At 38.7% G+C, this 18228-nt stretch overlaps 1 protein-coding gene across 1 annotated transcript in view; it reads right to left on the reverse strand.

Moving 5' to 3' along the window:
• Positions 1 to 18228, reverse strand: part of SMYD3 (SET and MYND domain containing 3) — a 329317-nt gene that overhangs the window by 291681 nt on the left and 19408 nt on the right. The window contains exons 2-5 of the mRNA XM_026041346.1: positions 16013 to 16076; positions 9928 to 10035; positions 8701 to 8758; positions 6987 to 7123 (exon numbers count right to left, since the gene is read on the reverse strand). Coding sequence (XP_025897131.1) covers positions 6987 to 7100 — 114 coding nt within the window. The 5' untranslated portion in view covers positions 7101 to 7123; positions 8701 to 8758; positions 9928 to 10035; positions 16013 to 16076. The remainder of the gene's footprint in view (positions 1 to 6986; positions 7124 to 8700; positions 8759 to 9927; positions 10036 to 16012; positions 16077 to 18228) is intronic.

Consider the following 18228-nt stretch of genomic DNA (forward strand, 5'->3'; position numbering starts at 1 on the left):
TAAAATGAGTTATACCAACAGCTGAAAAGGATAACATGTTTGTTAAAATAATCTAACACACACGAACTACCATACAGCAAACTTGTGATTAAAGTGGAAGAAGATGTGAAAAATGATGCAACTTCTTAAAGCTCAAAAAAAAGGTAGAAAAAAGGAAAACTTAGTTTGATAAATATGAAAAAATGCATATGAGTTTCCAAAACATATGGAAATAATACATTTTCTTTTTCAACCTGTCCTGAAAGGGAACACCTAGATCTACCCTCACTTAGATCTGCTGTTACTCTGTTGTTGATTTGTGTCAATTCTGAAGTAAACCGAAAAGGCAACCAGTAGGACAACAACCAAAAAGGGTTGTAGGGCAGTACAGACGCCTAAACAGAGGAGCATAATCAACTCGCATGTATATACACGTGACATCTCTCATTAATGAAATTAATGCGGTGCATTCGCTTTCAAAGTAGAATTTTCTTATGAGAAAGCATGGTAAAACAGAAACTGCTGGGAAAATAAATGTTTTCTCTCTACTCAGCAGCACCTCAAATGCAATTAAGATACCATCTAGAAAGCTAGCTGCATGTTTGAAATTTCATATAATAGAAAAGTTAGGGAGACTGATATTTAAGGAGAAAAGTATAATCTTTGTTCTATAAGGTTCCCAACAATCAGCCCCAGCATTCATTTTCATTTCCCAAAAGTTTCTCAAATGTTTTATCAAAATGTCATTTAGAAACACCTTCTTTTCTAATAAAACTCTGTATGAAGATTACTAAAAAATCTACCAATTTATAGCCCATTAAATGTCAGATTTTATTTTACTGTTATTTAATATGACAACGGCTGAATGTATCTTACCATCCTTACAAATGTGAGCATTTAAAATAAGGAAATTTTTTAAAGGGTTACCATTTTATCTAATGGCAGAAACTTTTTGTAAAGTCACATAAAAATAAAAAAGTTTGCAAACACTTGTAATAAGTTCATAAACATTATGAGTCCTTCTGACTTAGAATGAGGGCATGCAGTGCTATGTAACACACCAAGCCTATATTTGGTCCAATATGGAATCATCTTAGAGTCGATTTTGTTCAGTAGAGTCACCGTTTGAGTCAATACAGTAGACAGAAATTTAGTTCAATCTCTTCAGTAGTCACATGGTTCTGTATGTCATTATTAATAGGCACAAATATATATTATAGGTATATACTGTACATATATCATATGCATATACAAAAATATTTAAGTCCTTATCTCCCATCCACTATTTCACAGACGTCCCTACACACGTTAAAGGCTGAAGAATAAAACACAAGGATTAATTCTATCTCAAGATTATGGAAACACCACTAAACCATAAAACCACAGTGTCAAAAATTTCCTAGCATTATAAAATGTCTCAGTGGAGTTAAAGCCTTAATATGTAACTAATGTAACTAATTTACCTACTACCTTGGGTAAATTGTGTATTAAATATACTGAAGCTTCCATAGAATGATCAGATTACAAGCATGAAAAAATCAAACTCCAGCTCAAAGAATAGCTGATACAAGAGCAAGTTGCCTAGAAAGGACAGGACAAGACTACAAAAACGTAGACCTTTTAGACCATCTAATACAGGTGATATTACAGGTGACCTAAAAATCCATCATGGCAAAACTCTTCCGTCACTCAAAGAAACAGCAAGACTTTGACTTGCAATGGGAAGTTTCCCAGAATTTACACTCCAAGGGGCTTTCAGTCCACTTGAGTGTCACATGCAAGTGAGAGAAGTGGGGGCAGGGTGGCACAATAATGATAATAAAAATTTTAAAAAATTAACACACACACAAAGAATTTTACTAATAGCAGAGCAGTAGCCAGCAGAGAGCGAAGACTCTTTAAAAGGGATTCTCGGAAGCTCTTTTGACAAATTAAGTTGGAGAATTTCCAAGAACTATCTAGTATTTAGTCAGCTCACTGCAGGACTGTTTTTCTCTTATCTGGCTGTTTGCTTATTTTTCTTCTTGAGAACTCAGCATCAAACAGAATAAAAATGACCTTTGACAGGTCATTTCTGTAGCATTTCTGTAGCATGCAATGAAAGAAGTGATCCAAAAAAACCTCAATGTAAGAATGAGCACCTACTGAACTCAAAAGGAATGTTGGAAGTGGTTGGAAAACAACATTACATCTTGAAATCACGTATCTGTAGTATTTCTTTATTCTATGACCACACACGTAAGTCATCACAGCTGGTGTTTTTCAAAGCTGTACAACAGAGAAGAAACTACATAAGTCTTTTACCAAAGACTTCACTGTTCTAAAGCCTTAAATTTTACTTTCTGGAAATAAACATTCCCAATTTCATTTAAAAATATGCTTTTTTTGATTTTTTGTTGTTGTTTTCACATTGACATTCTACTTCTCTTCCAAGAAGCATTCTATGGGAGACGCAGAAAACTCTTGCTCACTGGTGGCATACTAAAAATTAATGTACACAACACATTCATCTGATAACCAGTTGGGAAAGTTGAAAATAACATGAGCACTTACATCAAGCAGCAAAAGCCTTCTAAAGAGCATGGTGCCCAACAGAACTCCAAACAAGCTATTATTTGCATGCAATACATATGGATATATTAGTCAACTGCTCTCTCCCAACCAAGTCACCTGGAGCCAGATTCCTCCTTCCTAGAGAGATTTTTTTAAATAACAGCAGCTGTGATATGCCTATGCCATTTGTTTTCCCTTTGCCTGGAGCAAACAATCACAGGGACTCTAACATAAGCAAATGAAGAAGGGAATGGGACACTACTTCTGTCAAGCCACCACACTGTCCAAATTCAGATGTCTCTCCTTAAACTGAAGTCATGTGAAACTGGGAGAGCTACAGCTTACAAAAAGGAAGGGTTCTAATCCCAGCTCCCCAAACCACACAATATTGCCCCTTCGCTGCACTTGTCATACACCAGTGAACAAAGCCAGCATGGTCAGCTGGAAAAAATCTGCTACTGCTTTTGTTGAGAAAATTTCTTGCAGGTTAGCAGCTGTAATCAGCTCAAAGAGATATTCACCAAGGTCCCAAGCCAAAACAAAATAGGCATCCATGGTGCATTCAGGTGAGATGTGGGGAAGAGTAGGACTCACGTTCCGACACTCCAGCTCCTCTAGGTGTTGTGTTGGCTTGCTCCATCTAAGGCAACTTCACTCAAAAGCTCTTCTCTGCCAATTTCCTCACTGAGAAGCTCAATAAAAATCCAAAATTACTGCTCTTTATCACAAGTCATAACCACGTGATTACCACTGTCATGAGTACCACTTACTGAATCTTTTCACAGATTCACAGAATATTTAAGGTTGGAAGGGACCTCTACAGATCATCTAGTCCAACCTTCCTGCTCAAGCAGGCACACCTACAGCATGTGGCACAGGGTGGCATCCAGGCGGGTTTTGAAGACCTCCACAGTAGGAGACTCCACAACCTCCCTGGGCAGCCTGTTCCACTGCTCTGTCACCCTAACAGTAAAGAAGTTGCTCCTCACCTGGAGACGGAACTTCTTGKGCTTCAGCTTGTGGCCATTACCCCTCGTCCTATCGCTAGCCACCAGTGAGAACAGCCTGTCCCCTTCCTCCCTGCATTCTCCCTTCCTGAACTTATACATATCATAACCCCTCTGAGCCTTCTCTTCTCCAGAGAAAACAGGCCCAGCTCACTCAGCCTCTCTTCATACGAGAGATGTTCCATTCCCTTAATCATCTTGGTTGCCCTTCTCTGGACCCTCTCCAGAAGCTCCACGTCCCTCCTATACTGGGGTGCCCAGAACTGAACACAGTACTCCAGGTGCGGCCTCACCAGAGCTGAGTAGAGGGGCAGAATCACCTCCCTTGACCTGCTGGCAACGCTCCTCCTGATGCAGGCCAGGATCCCATTGGCCTTCTTGGCCACGAGGGCACACTGCTCACTCATGGTTAACTTGGTGTCAACCAGGACTCCCAGGTCCCTCTCCGTGGAGGTGCTTTCCAGCAGGTCGACCCCTAATCTGTACTGATGCCTGGGGTTATTCCTCCCCAGGTGCAGGACCCCGCACTTGTCCTTATTGAACCTCATGAGGTTCCTCTCTGCCCAACTCTCCAGCCTGTCCAGGTCCCTCTGGATGGCAGCACAGCCCTCCGGAGTGTCGGCCACTCCACCCAGCTTGGTGTCATCCGCAAACTTGCTCAGGGTGCATTCTGTGCCCTCGTCCAGGTCATTGATAAACAAGTTGAACAGCACTGGGCCCAGCACTGACCCCTGGCGGACACCACTGGCCACAGGCCTCCAACTGGACTCGGCCCCATTTATCACCACCCTCTGAGCTCTGCCATCCAGCCAGCCCTCGATCCACCGCACCGTGCACTCGTCTAGTCCACTGTCCCGGAGCTTCCGTATGAGGATGTTATGGGAGACAGTGTCAAAAGCCTTGCTGAAGTCAAGGTAGACAATATCCACGGCTCTCCCCTCATCCAGCCAGCCTGTCATCCCATCATAGAAGGCTATGAGGTTCGTCAGACATGACTTCCCCTTGGTGAATCCATGCTGACTGCTCCTCAGCAGCTTCTTCTCTGCCATGTGCCCGGAGATTCTCTCTAGGATGAACCGCTCCATCACCTTTCCAGGGACAGAGGTGAGGCTGACCGGCCTGTAATTGCCCGGCTCCTCCCTCTTGCCCTTTTTGAAGACTGGAGTGACGTCGGCTCTCTTCCAGTCCTCGGGCACCTCCCCTGCTCTCCAGGACCTCTCAAAGATGATGGAGAGAGGCTGAGCAATAACCTCGGCCAGTTCCCTCAGCACTCTCGGGTGCATCCCATGTGGGCCCATAGATTTTTGAGTGTCCAGTTTGCCTAAGTGATCCCTAACCCAATCCTTCTCAACCCGCAGAAGGTCTTCCTCTAGCCCATTTACATCTCTTCCATTTGTGCTCTGCAGTTCATGGGGGGTCGTCTTAGCAGTAAAGACAGAGGCAAAGAAGGCATTTAGTAMCTCTGCCTTCTYRKCATCCTCCGTCACCAAGGCCCCTTCCCCATTCAGCAGTGCACTAACATTTTCCCTTGTCTTCCTCTTGCTATTGACATACTTATAGAAACCCTTCCTGTTGTCTCTGACTTGCCTCGCCAACTCTAATTCCACCCGGGCTTTGGCCTTCCTTGTTTCGCATCTGCAATCTCTGACAATGTGCCTGTATTCCTCCCACGTGGCCTGTCCCTTCTTCCACAAGCTGTACACCCTTTTTTTCTCACTCACTTTGCCCAGTTCCTTACTCACTCACTTTGCCAATTCCTTACCCATCCATACAGGTCTCCTGCCCCGCTTACTCGACTTCTTTTTTGTGGGGATCCTCCAAGCTCAGGATCGGTGTAAGTGGCGCTTGAATATCAGCCAGCTCTCCTGGACCCCCTTTCCTTCTAGGACCCTGACCCAGGGGACTGCTCCAAGGAGCTCCCTGAAGAGGTCGAAGTTGGCTCTCTTGAAGTCCAGGGTAGCTATTCTACTTCTCGCCCCATCTCCTCCACACCGGATCGTGAATTCCAACATCTCGTGGTCGCTGCAGCCCAGACTGCCCCCAACCCTCACATTTTCCACTAGACCATCTCTGTTTGTTAGTATCAGGTCTAGCAGCGCCCCTCCCCTTGTTGGCTCCTCAACCACCTGCGTCAGGAAGTTATCTGCAATGTTCTGCAGGAACCTCCTGGATTATATGTTCAGTAATGATATAAAAGAACACTTTAACTCTAATTATTACATAGAGGGGAAACAGATGGAAAAAATGTCTCACAAGCTGTGACTTACTTCTTACTAGTTAAACAATGATCACTTTCTGATACTCAGCTTTACCATCAGCAGTGCCAATTCTGTAAATCAGATACCAGAGTATGCATGTCTCATGTGAAATTCATCAGGTAAAGTTCAGCTCAAACCAAAGTACCAGCACAAGACACCAAGTCAGTCAGAGTAGGCAATATATAAGATGTTTTTTCTCCGAGTCCTTCTAACCAGAGGAGTTTCAACCTGCATAATTAATTAAATGGAAAATAGTAAACTAATCAGAATAGTTCAGTCACCTATGAAAATTCCAGGTAAATCATACAATTGATGATACTACACTTCCATCCAAGGAAACAAGCTTTTTTGTTTATTTGCACAATGTCATGTATTGCATGTTGTTTCTTTAAAAGAGGTTCTTCCTTTTATTTATATCAAGAAAAAAAAACCCGAAGATTTATTCCAAAAAAACTTGATAAAATTAGAATATGCATTAACATTTTAAAGAGAAATCTCATTCTGGTATATATTTAATCAATTAAAAATCAGAAACAAGTAAGGTATGAGCATTCTCCATACAAAGTACTTCTAATAGCATTATTCAAATAAAACTTCCTCAAGATAATAAAATACATAAAGAAAAAATAAAAGTTAACTGGTAATGTAACAAACATTCTATATTTTAAGGAAATGAACTTAACATACCTTTCATGTAGCCTTTTCAAAATTGGTAATTCACATGACCCCAAGAAAGCAGAATTTGTGGGGCACTCCATGGTTACAAACCCCCATTAGTACGTATTACTAAATGACAAGCCAGAGAGTAAATATATCTACAAATATAAGATTTTGCACTTTGTGCAAAAAATAGTCACACTGCATGCTTTTTAGCACTACTTGAAAGACAAAATGTCCCAAAAACTTCATGCAACCAAACTTATGTTTCATTGCAATATTATTTTTCCCTCAAGAGGTTTAACTTGATCCTTTGGTTGCTACTTACAATTGTATTACATTTATATATGAATAGCTAGTTTTCAATAGAAAACATTGTTTAAATACTGAATAAAAAAGTACATATTTTAACTTAACTTCTGGTTAATATATCATGTTCTTGTATCTACTGCACTGCCCCTCAAAAAATAAATCAAGAGAACAAAGAAAGGATAATTTATGAGTTGTCAAGAAGTCACATTTTAACACTTACTTTTGTGAAGATCTGAAAAAAGTCAATTGCAGGTGGCAGCTGAGACACATCCTGGATCTCCGCTTTCAAATACAGTTGCAACGTTTGTGCGAGGTGCCTGAGGCCTTCTCTCATTTCTTCACTTAGTTGTTCAGTATCTTAAGGGAAGCAAAAGTATACCCAGGTGTAAAAAGAAACTTTCACTAACATTGTGAATGTGTCCAGTGACAGCCATACATTCTAGACATTTCCAGCCCCAAAATTAATTTTGACAGAGGGCAATTCTGACAGAGGCCAAAAATTTGTCATTTTTTTGACAGCCACCTATCAACAAAAAGCAGAGTTTATGATGTTCCTACTGCCAAATTATATAAATACCATGGTGAATGAAAGATCAAAAGGCAATTGATAAAGCAGACATATGGCATTTCATACAAAATTTCATACAAAAATTAGGCTCTAGACCTGTAACATTAAAGAAAGTGTTCAAAAGGCCAAGCAGTAATTTGTTCCTCCTTGCAGCAGTGCATATTTTTATATTGCATCCTCCATAAAATGCATCTAAAACACTCTACTGGCAGAGGAAAAAGGAGGCAGTTTGAGAGACCAGAGAAGTTACATACACAGAAGCTGTAAAATAGAAAGGATATGAAGGAATATTAAATAAACACAATTTCTAGATTGAACAATAAAGCACCATTTTTCACGTGGAGAACCAGACCATGAAACACTTAAGCAAACAGAACACATGCAAGGCAACAGGAGCTGACAGAATACACCCAGAAGCTCATGGTGATCAGAAGAAGTGCCTGGGGACTAGAAGAAACCAGGTATCACTCTGATCTTCAAAAGGGGCAAGAGGGAAGATTTGGGAAGCTACAAGCCAATGAGCCTCACCTCAATCCCTGGGAAAATGACTTTAGGAACTAATCCTAAATGCTATTTCCAGATATGTGAAGAATAAGAAGGTGATCAAGAGTAGACAGCACGGATTCCCAAAAGGGAATCACCAACCAATCTTTAAACACTGATGAGATGACAGGCTTGGTAGATAAGGAGAAAGCAGTAAGTGTTGTTTACATTAAATTTAGTAAGGCTTTTCACACTATCTCCCATAATATCTTCACAGGCAAACTGATGAATTACAGACTAGATAGACTGAAGCACAGCAAGATAGACTGAAAACTGGCAAAACTGCCAGGCTTAGAAGGCTGTGATTAGTAGCACGAAGCCCAGCTGCAGACCAGTCAGTAGTGGGCTTCCCCAGAGGTTGGCACCAGGGCTAATCTCAATGAATAGGAGAGAGACATGAATGTAGTCTTTGTGAATTGTAGTGTTCTCTCCATTTTCTTGAGGCTATTACAAAGCTTTGTGCAAAAAGATATAAATAATGATTTTTTTAAATAAGAGTTTTACTTAATTTGAAATTGTATGCAATAAAGCAGTAATCAGTAAACTTTAGATCCTAAACAGGTTAAGATGTATGCTGCAGTGAAGAAAGCATTAGAACAGACATGTACACTTCGCTTGGAAAAAATCTTTTTGCCTTGATCTATGAAAAAAATGTTCTTCCTATAATTGTTTTCATAGTTTCATTTTTGTATTGCCTTTTTCACGTCACATCCTAATATTCTGCACAGCAAGATTTCAGATGGCAAATTACAAGAAAATTGAATGATCTTTGGACCATTCAGACTTTGTAACCATTCCTGAAGTATGGATGGCAATTACTTACTAGATTGAAGATCAGAAAAGGAGTAAAGTTTCTCAGAAAGGCATACAGATTGCCTAAGCTGGAAGAAAAAACAAAAGATAATTAACATTCACATAGCATCATTTATCTTAAAAACATTCTATGGTACTGAATTATTCAATGGGATATGTCAATAAGGAAATAGGTAAGACTAGTAGCATCAACATAAATCTGTTCTTTTACTTTGTTGTTTTTACATATGTTCTATAAACTTACAATATTAATTATATCTTGTTACAACACATTCTTCTAACGTATTTTCTTGACCTTTCTTATCCATAGCAATTTACATTGGCCCCTCACACTGTAACCAAAAGCAATTTCTAAAATTAGCAGCCTCAGATTTTGTGTGACTATGATTAATATACATAAATATATAGTGTAGTCTACGTGTTTGCCCTTTAAAACAATTGTATAAATTAAGATATTAAACCATGTTTTATCATCTCAACACACAACAAATGAACATATTTTTGTTCAAAACAGACAGGAATATGCAAGGTCATTTAAAAAAAGGTAAACCTTTTATATTTGCAACCTCAAAGGCATGAGCTGCTTACCTTAAGTATGCTGTTAGGTTAAATTAAGTAAATTATGGTATGTCACACATCCAGGACTTCCAAGAGATTTTAAGGAAAAATATATATATTATATAAATGTGTATATTTTATATATAAATAAAATATATAACTATATAAATATTATATATTATATATAATATTGCATAAACTTATGCACACTATTATGTAATATATAATGCTATATATTATTGTAGATTATATAATAGATAATTATATATTATATATATTTCTAATTATATATAATAATAAATCTTATTTATATATATATTACATAAAACTGTTACTAAGCCCTAAGGAAAGAGCTAGCTGACTGAGTTTTCTCTTCACCATATCTTTCCAATTTTCATTACTTGAGGCTGAAAAAAAACAGTGTGTCTTTCACTAATTTGTTTCCAGGCAGAAAAGAAATTAGGAAACTACCACACAGTCACAGGGAAAGAAACCTCATAAACAAGCACATTTTAATTTTGTCCATGTTAGTATTCTAGATGGATATTATAATACAGGTCCAATTTTGTTGATCAACCCTAGTTATTTCTGCTTTCTAGTTGTTAATTACATTAAAAATATACAGAATTATTTCCCTGAAGCTGTGACACTGCATTCAACTAATGAAAGTGTCACTTACCAGTTTAAAAACAATCCTGCCAGCAAGTCTGACTGAGTCTGGAGGAAAATTGGGCTCGATGCTCTTAAGACACTTGCATTCCTGCTTGTGGTCCTGCCAAGCTTCTTTCTAAGGGGTTTTTAAAAGGAAGAGAAAAAAAGAATTTTTTTTACTAGCATATGTTCTAATGAGATGCAAATACACATGCATACATGTGTATTGCATGCACATATGGAATATATTCTCCCTTTCTGGCCCTTTCTAGCCAAAAGGTGAACAGTCATGAAAAGATTGCAAGATCAAGAAAAGGGTATGGAGAAACATGGTCTGCAAAGATGGAACGAAATCTGTACACAACAGTGGAAGGGATATCTTCATTTATTACAGTCTGTTACTGCAATATATATATATATTTACCTTTATGAAATAAACTATAAATAATACCATAGCTTAGTTTACCTTGCCATACCATTACAGTACACTTAGATTTTCAATAAATAATCAATTGGGACCTGAATCTTTAAGGATCGCAAGAAGAGACCAAGCTCTATCTCAGATCTGCAAAAATACACAACTCTCAAGGCAACAGTTTACCCAGAATTTGAGAGCAGAGAGGCCTGCAGAGCCCTCCCACTTCCTCACAATGTCGCTCACCAAGAGAAACAAGTTTCCCCGCACTGTAAAAACTGCCTCCCAAAGAGCTCTTAAGCGTTAGCAGTCACTGCTGGAAGGACTGGTGATGAGATGTCCAAAGCTTAAAGCTGAGGAATGGTTGCTGTGACCAAAATTCATAAAATAAGAAAGAGGAATCAGAAATATTAAAGTTTTGTGTCATACTTGAACCTGCAATTTTTATTTCACAAACCACTTCAATGTGGGTACCAGACACTAAGTAACACTTTCATAGCAGCAAAAAGAGGGCATGACAAGGTGGGAAAGAGCTGTTGCATGCTGAAACAGATCCCTAGTCAAAATACACAGAAAAGCAACAAGAATGAGTCTTCAGCTAAGGAAAAAAGTCATTTTAGAAGGAAGTCTACTGCTGATTAAAGTGTTTGGTTTTGGTTGGTCTGTCTGTTTTTCCCCCTTCTGCATTTACAAGTCCCCTTTCTTTATATAATTTATAATACTTTCTAATTCACAGATACTCCAAGCAGAATTAATGTTAATGAATCTTCATATATTTCATACATATATCTATACATTTAATACATATATTCACAATAAGTGTTTGAAGCCACTGAGCTATTTCAAATACTTTTTTAAAGCAAATTGAAAAAAAAGACACAAAAATAAATTGCTGCAATGACAAGAACTCAGAACAGCCAAAGCCTTCTGAAGGTGACAATTTCTCACAGAAATGCAATAGGATAAAAACAAGTAACTGAGAAAAACAGCTTCCCTGAAATAACTGCCATACACCAAATGATAGTGTGTCCAATATGAAGCAGGTCTTGTATGTTCAACAATAAAAGGAGAAAAAAGACAGTATCATGTGCAAATGTACATCATAACTGCAAACAGGTAAATGCTAGTTACAAAGATTTTTAAAACTGTATTATAGCCTTTACAAAAGAAAAAAGCTGTATTGGACTAAGGAAGCTGCACAACTAGTAGCACTTTTATGTCTTGGTGGTTTTGTTGGCTTGTATATAGTAAATAAATTGTAATTTTCTTTTTTCTTTCATATGCATGGGAGATTTGTGATTTCATTTCCTTTACCCATAACTTAACTAGCGGAGAAGAATGACACCAAGAATGCATTAATCCAAATACTGTTAGTGTCACATACTGTCTTACAAATAAACATTAAGTATCTACTGCTGAATAGGATTATTCCTGTCCGTAAGAAACAAGGTCACGCTTGTAAATGTCCAGGCATCGTTCTGTGTAATATAATTACATTGACATTTTTATCCCACTTAACCTAAAATTGTTCTTGGAGGTGAGCCTTTATCTGTCTTTTTTTTTTTCCCCCTTACATAAATGTTGCAGTGAATTTTAAGCCTACTGAAGGTGACATGAAAATGATTAATAGCTTACCCAACCAATAAAACACTAATGAGATGAAATATGTGGTATTGCATAGTAAAATGTGCCACATTTCTTAGAGATGTATTTCCATAACAGAACAATGTTTAGATCATAAGCTTTCTTAAAAATAGTGCTTAGATTGAAGTTGATGCCAGACAGGAATTAGGAGGATTCCTTTGCTGAAGGAAGGCTGGAACAGGAATTGCCGTTCAGATCTCTGCAAGTGGCTGGGGCAAAGGAAACTCCAAGTGTACTAAATATAATGAAATTCAAAAATATTTCTTCTTGCTATACCGATACAAGAAGGATGCAAATTACTGAACCACATGCAAGCTAAGATTTGTGGCACTGGAATGACCTTTAAGTTAGTCTCTAGCAGTACTTCTTGGTGGGATTATATTAGCGCCACAGTTCTGCATGGGAGCAATGTTCTTAGCCCTGCATGTCACAGCTTTCAGTCCAAGTTTTTATACCAATATCCAGTATAAATACATATATAGCATAGACTAGACTGTTTTCCTTCGGGACTCCTCTCTTTCTCGGTCAGAAGAAAATACAGGGCAGAACCCAATGCTCCTCCTCCAGACTTCAGAAATAGCAAATAAAAAAAACAGAAATAACAAAACAAGTAAACAACAACACAAAACAAAAGCCTCTTTTCATCTCGGCCCATTTTTTTTTTTTCCCCTCTCTCCATTCAAGTTCAATGTATCTGAATGCTAATTCCTAAGGAACAAAAGGTCACTGCTGACTGCTGACACAGCTTAGAAACTACTGCAGTAGACAGCAGCTTATAGGTGCCAGGCAGTGCCCCATCCCACAGCAGCACGCAGGCACCAGGGCACCCCTGCATTACTTGGCACCACAGTCCCACGAGCTGTCACCTCATGGGGGCTCAGGGCTTGGGTAGAAACCACTTGCATCTGCCTGGAAGGGCTTACATGTTTCTGGATGAGTTTTGTCAAATATCCCCTAGTCCAATGTTCACAAAATTAAGGTTTCCCTCATCTCTTATGCAGCATCAAAAAAACATGAAATGCTTCCTCAAGATTGATGTGCTAATGAAAAGAGTCAAAGATTGGGGCTCAGCAGCAGCAACACTGAAGTGGTGATTTTTTTCCATTGGGAAGTGCCACTTAGTTATGAAGACAATTCATAATTTCCAAATGATCATTTAAATTGTTACAAAACATCATTTGGATTTTTTTTAATGGAGGCATTTCAGTGATGTCTGTAAGCTTCATCTGAAATGATTCTCTCATTTGTCAGGGATTATCTAAGCTACTGGTTCCCAAAGCAGGTTGAAGCAGCACAGGCCCAAGCTAATAAGCACTGCCAGAGGAGATCACAACAGAGGTTAAGAGGAGGAGAGAGATGTGGCAGATCCATAGCTTCAGGGGGATACAAGGCTGCTAACAAACAGCACTAGGAAATAAGGGACAGTAGGCATCAGCAGGCGGCAAAGGAGCTGCAGCAGAGAAGCACAAGTGATGGCAAAAGAAAAACAGTCTGTGAGGTCCAATTTAAGAAACAGAAGCAAAAGACTTGGTGTACTTGATCCTGAAATCAGGATTCAGTGGAGGGCTTCTGGCAGAAGGATCTCTTGATACAGGTTCCTGTCCTACAGCTCTAATCCTTTTCTGAAATTAAAGGGTTAAAAGTGAAAGCAACTTGCCTCAGCTGGCATGAAAAAAGATCATAGGAAATTCTGAAATCTGACACAGTTCATTTGAAGATTTTAATTTTGACATCATATGGAGATTACTACAAACCAGAAATTCTAATTCCCATATAGTTTTATTCAGGATTCCTTGTTCTACTCACCTATTTTCTCAAAAACTAGTAATTCTCAATGCAAGCTCCATAAAGAGAAATATCTTTCCAAAATACTGTCTTCCTCTATAGCTTAGCACAAACAATTTTTCATAATTAATTGAAAATTTAAAGTGAAGTTTTTATCTAAAGCTTTAAGAATGATTCCTTTTCGGTACCTTGAAGTTTAGTACTTTGGAACTTTATCCTAAACCACAGCTCAGCTCCTCTCAGACTGATCCAACACTTTTTTTTTTTTTTTTTGAGGGTGATGGTGGTTTTTAAAAAAATAAAACCCTTCAAAGTCTTTAATTTCTAAGTTGCTCTGTATTTATGAACCCAAAATCATCATGCTGTGCTAATATTCACCTTTGAAAATGTGCGAAGTTATTTGATTCAATATCCAACTGTTTATTTTGTTCAGCAATTATTTCAATTATAAGTGCCTGTATTAATGTGCTGCACTGAAGACACAGAGAGGCCACATAAATTCTAAAGCTTTTAAACTTGATGAAGAACTTTGCTCACAACTGCTGTAAGAACAGAGCAGCAAAGCAGTTCTGATTATCAAAAGAAATGTCTGCCTACTACTACACAGACTTACAACAGCATACACCCCTCTAGAAACATGCACAACATGTGAGTGCACTTGGCTTCCAGCAGCACAAACTCACCTCACCGAGATCAGTGCCTGCAACTCTGGATGAAGGGAAACTCAAACAGGCAAGACGAGGACCACAGAGCTGGAGGCAGTGCAAGACACCCAGCACGGCCTCAGGCAAATCCCTAAAGTGTTCATGCAGAGCTATTTCCAGCAACATTCCTAAATCCTAGCTTCACTGCTACTGCACATTAACCTGAACAGGGTACTGCATTATTCCTTCAGACTTTCCTGTGCTGGCACTGACCAGCACAGAGTGCTGTGCAGTATCTCATTTTACAGTGTAAACACAACACCAGCAGCTTTACCACCAGCTCCCTTGAGAAGTATTTGTTTTAAACTTGATTCCAAGATACTGTCATCTTTTATGTTCTTCAAAGTCATACTTTCCTTACTATTTTACATAATAAATCTACCTATGGCATTATTATTGATGCTACAGTAAGTACCTAATGTACATTGTACACATTTGCCATACAATTAATCAAAATGACATATTTTCTCTTTCCTCCTCCATATGTTTTAATCCCAAAACAGAAAGGCTTTGGCATGCTGAAAACAGCACAGATTATAGTAAGGAGGAATTGCTTATAGAAGCACATAACAAATAAAAAGAGGATTTAAAGATCGATAAGACTACCTGAAATCACATGGATTTTAAAAAGCATCACTACTAGCCTGCTTTGAACTTTAGTAGCTTTTCTTCATTATTCTCAAGTTTTTCCTCTATGTACAGAAAGGGTCTCTGAGGCGACCCTCATGGCTGGAATCTCAGATGTCCGATCTCCTGCAGCCTAAAACCTTATGCAGACGTTTAGTCCTGCAGGAGGTTATTGCTCCCTTTCAGTTGTGCCATCTTCCATACACCTACACAAGGGATAATGCAGGTCAAATACAAAACTTAGATTTTAGGACCAAATGCCTTTAAGCACTATCTCATGGACAGATCATGGGACCACGTAGGCTAGGAGGGACCTGAAATCCTGCAAAGAAGCAACTGCACCACTTCTCTGGGCAGCCTGTTCCATTGCTTGGCTGTGAAAAAGCTCCTCATCCAGGTATCTTGTTGCAACTTATGCATGTTGTCCCTTGTCCCCCTGCCGTGCACCACTCTGAAGAGCCTGGTTCCATCTTATCACCTTCTTTGTAGATACTGGGGCTGCTGTTAGTTTGTCCTAAGGCCTTCTTTACTCAGCAAATTCTTGAATCCTATTTCTTCTTAGAGAACTAGGTTATATGCTTTGCCATGATAAACCTCAGTCTTGAAATATGAGATATTTTACTACACAGTTGGCTTGCAACCTTCAGTCTACAATCAGCAATACTAAAGATCCTTTTTTACTCCTCTAATCAAACATAATAAAACGCTAAATACTTCAACTTAATGTTGTCTTTTATCTTACATATCATAATCATCTTTATAAAAACAATCAAAAATTTAAAAGAGGTAACATGCTTGCACTCTCTATCTATAGCCACAAATAAAAAACTGCGATGTGGAGGTATGACAATGAGAAAAATGCATGAAGACCTTGTAAATAAAGTATTCAAATGCCTGTTTTTCTTCAGTATATTATGCCTGTTATTTTTTCATCTTACCTGACAGGATTTACCACAGTATCTAGCAACTTTGCACTGAGAGCATCTGTGCAGGTGTTCATTCCTGTTAAAAAAAAAAGTATAAAGTTGTGCATTCATCCTTCTTGTATAACTAACAAATATTAAACAGGCAAATATCTGAAAGAGTAATCTGAAACTTAATGGCAAGTAGAAAAAACATATTGCATACAAGGGTACATTCTCAGTTCTCACATGACTAGAGTACAACAGCAGCCTCTTTGCATCAACAGTAAAGGCATCCAACAGGCTTTTTTTGACCATACAGCTATAACACTGAGGAATTTGTTTTTATAGATAATAATAGAATTACAACCGTGTGATACAGCTAGCTAATACTTTTATTATCTGTCTTAAGCAAGTATCATTATCTGTCTTAAGCAAGACCTCGCTGTGAACTTGCAAATTGTGACATCAAAATATAACTTCATAATAGAGCCTGAAGTTGACATCACAGCAGAAATGTCCATCTTAGAAAAATACTTCTGACCTTGCTCAAGTACAGCACCCCACTGCGTGCACAGGCAGCCAAATGCGGCTCGGTCACCTCGAGGAAATGCCATCGCATCCTGCCTACACGATACTCTCAAGCACCCCTTCCTCAGTCCTTTGCAAAGGATGGGAGGGAAGGGACGTGTGTCAGATGCATACACACCAATAAACACATTGTTATTATATCTTATTTTCAGCAGCACAAAAAAAGGTCATTGCAAATATTAACTCAGCTTCTGAAATACTCCTGAAATAACCACAAGTGTAGCATAGCCCATTTCAAACTGAAAGGGCAAGCTCAAATTTTCAGTTTGAAGACTTTCTTCCCCAAGATTCCTGTGGCTTCTCATTGGTACTACGCACACCCTTCTCACTCTCAGCCTCAATGGAAATCGATGCAACTAAAACAGTGCAATACTGTCTCTGCTGATGCAGAAATTTCTTCATTCTTCAGTGGTTTAAAGCTGCTTTATCACTGAACCACCCTTTCTTTTTAAATATCTCAGTTATCCCCAGTTTTAATTTCTATGTGCATTTTAGATTAGGACCTTCAGCATCTCGTCTGAACTGCCGACTGATTTGGTTATCAGTCACCTACTGTACTGCAGAATGACTGAGCAAAACATTTTGAAGACGCTTTGTTCTATGTGATAAGCATCACAATTTACAATTTCAGTCACGTACCTGTTAAAGCAGTAAAAAGCCACAGCATTAACAATAGCAAATTCACAGATTCCAAAGTATACAACAACAACAACCATCACTCAAAACTTGATTTATTTGCTAAACTGACATTACCAGTCAGCTTATTTCAATAAGGTGACTCCCTGCTGGCACTGCATAATGCAGGATCTGCACATCCATCTTTGGGAGCTTCTCTGAATGACGAGCAGATGTAGGATACCTGCTGCACGGCTGAACGGCAAAGCTACTGATCCCATCTCCCTTGATCTTCTCCTCCCTCCTGACCCTCCTGGTTTTACATTTCAGCACCCATCATTCTTGCAATAGAGCAGTTTACATGCAGAAACAGCATGAGCCCAAGCACTTAACCAGCATATAAAGAACTCAGAATTCATGCATTCCTATATAGCGGACCCATGTATTTTGGAACATTCTTACATGTGAGACAATTCTCCTAGCTCATTCCTATCTTTCCCAACATTTCATTAACACTAATTCACTAAAACTCCAAGCATTTCCATGATATTTCCACAAATTTTTCATTAACTGCAAATATCCTTTGGAAAAACATAATCGAGGGTAGACAGAGAACCCCAACGGCAGCTCATCTAACATGATTAGCTTCAGGGCTGATAAAAAACAGAATTTGAATGAACACATTGAGTAATAATATCTCAATCTCCAAAAAGGTTTCTGCCGCAAAAATAGATGAAATTAAGATACAGCAACTTATAATAAATTGTTAGTTACATGATACAGCTTCAATGACATTTGCCATCTCTGAAGTCCTTTTCACATGCAAGCACAAGTAAGGATTTTGGTGTACTTTTTAAAAAAACCCACAGCAATAAAGTAAGAGGGAGCTGCCAGTTGCCCTCCAGTGTGGTATTGCTGTTGGGTGCAGAACCCACCCTGAGGAATTTGGATACTAGTAATTATTTTCATTATTATTGGCTACAAGCTCCACTGACATGGTGGGTATCCAAAGTACACACAGTTGGGGAGTCCAGGATAGGAAGCCC

The sequence above is a fragment of the Nothoprocta perdicaria genome, unplaced genomic scaffold, assembly GCF_003342845.1.
Source record: "Nothoprocta perdicaria isolate Ctin4 unplaced genomic scaffold, notPer1 scaffold_282, whole genome shotgun sequence".
Taxonomy (NCBI): Eukaryota; Metazoa; Chordata; class Aves; order Tinamiformes; family Tinamidae; genus Nothoprocta; species Nothoprocta perdicaria.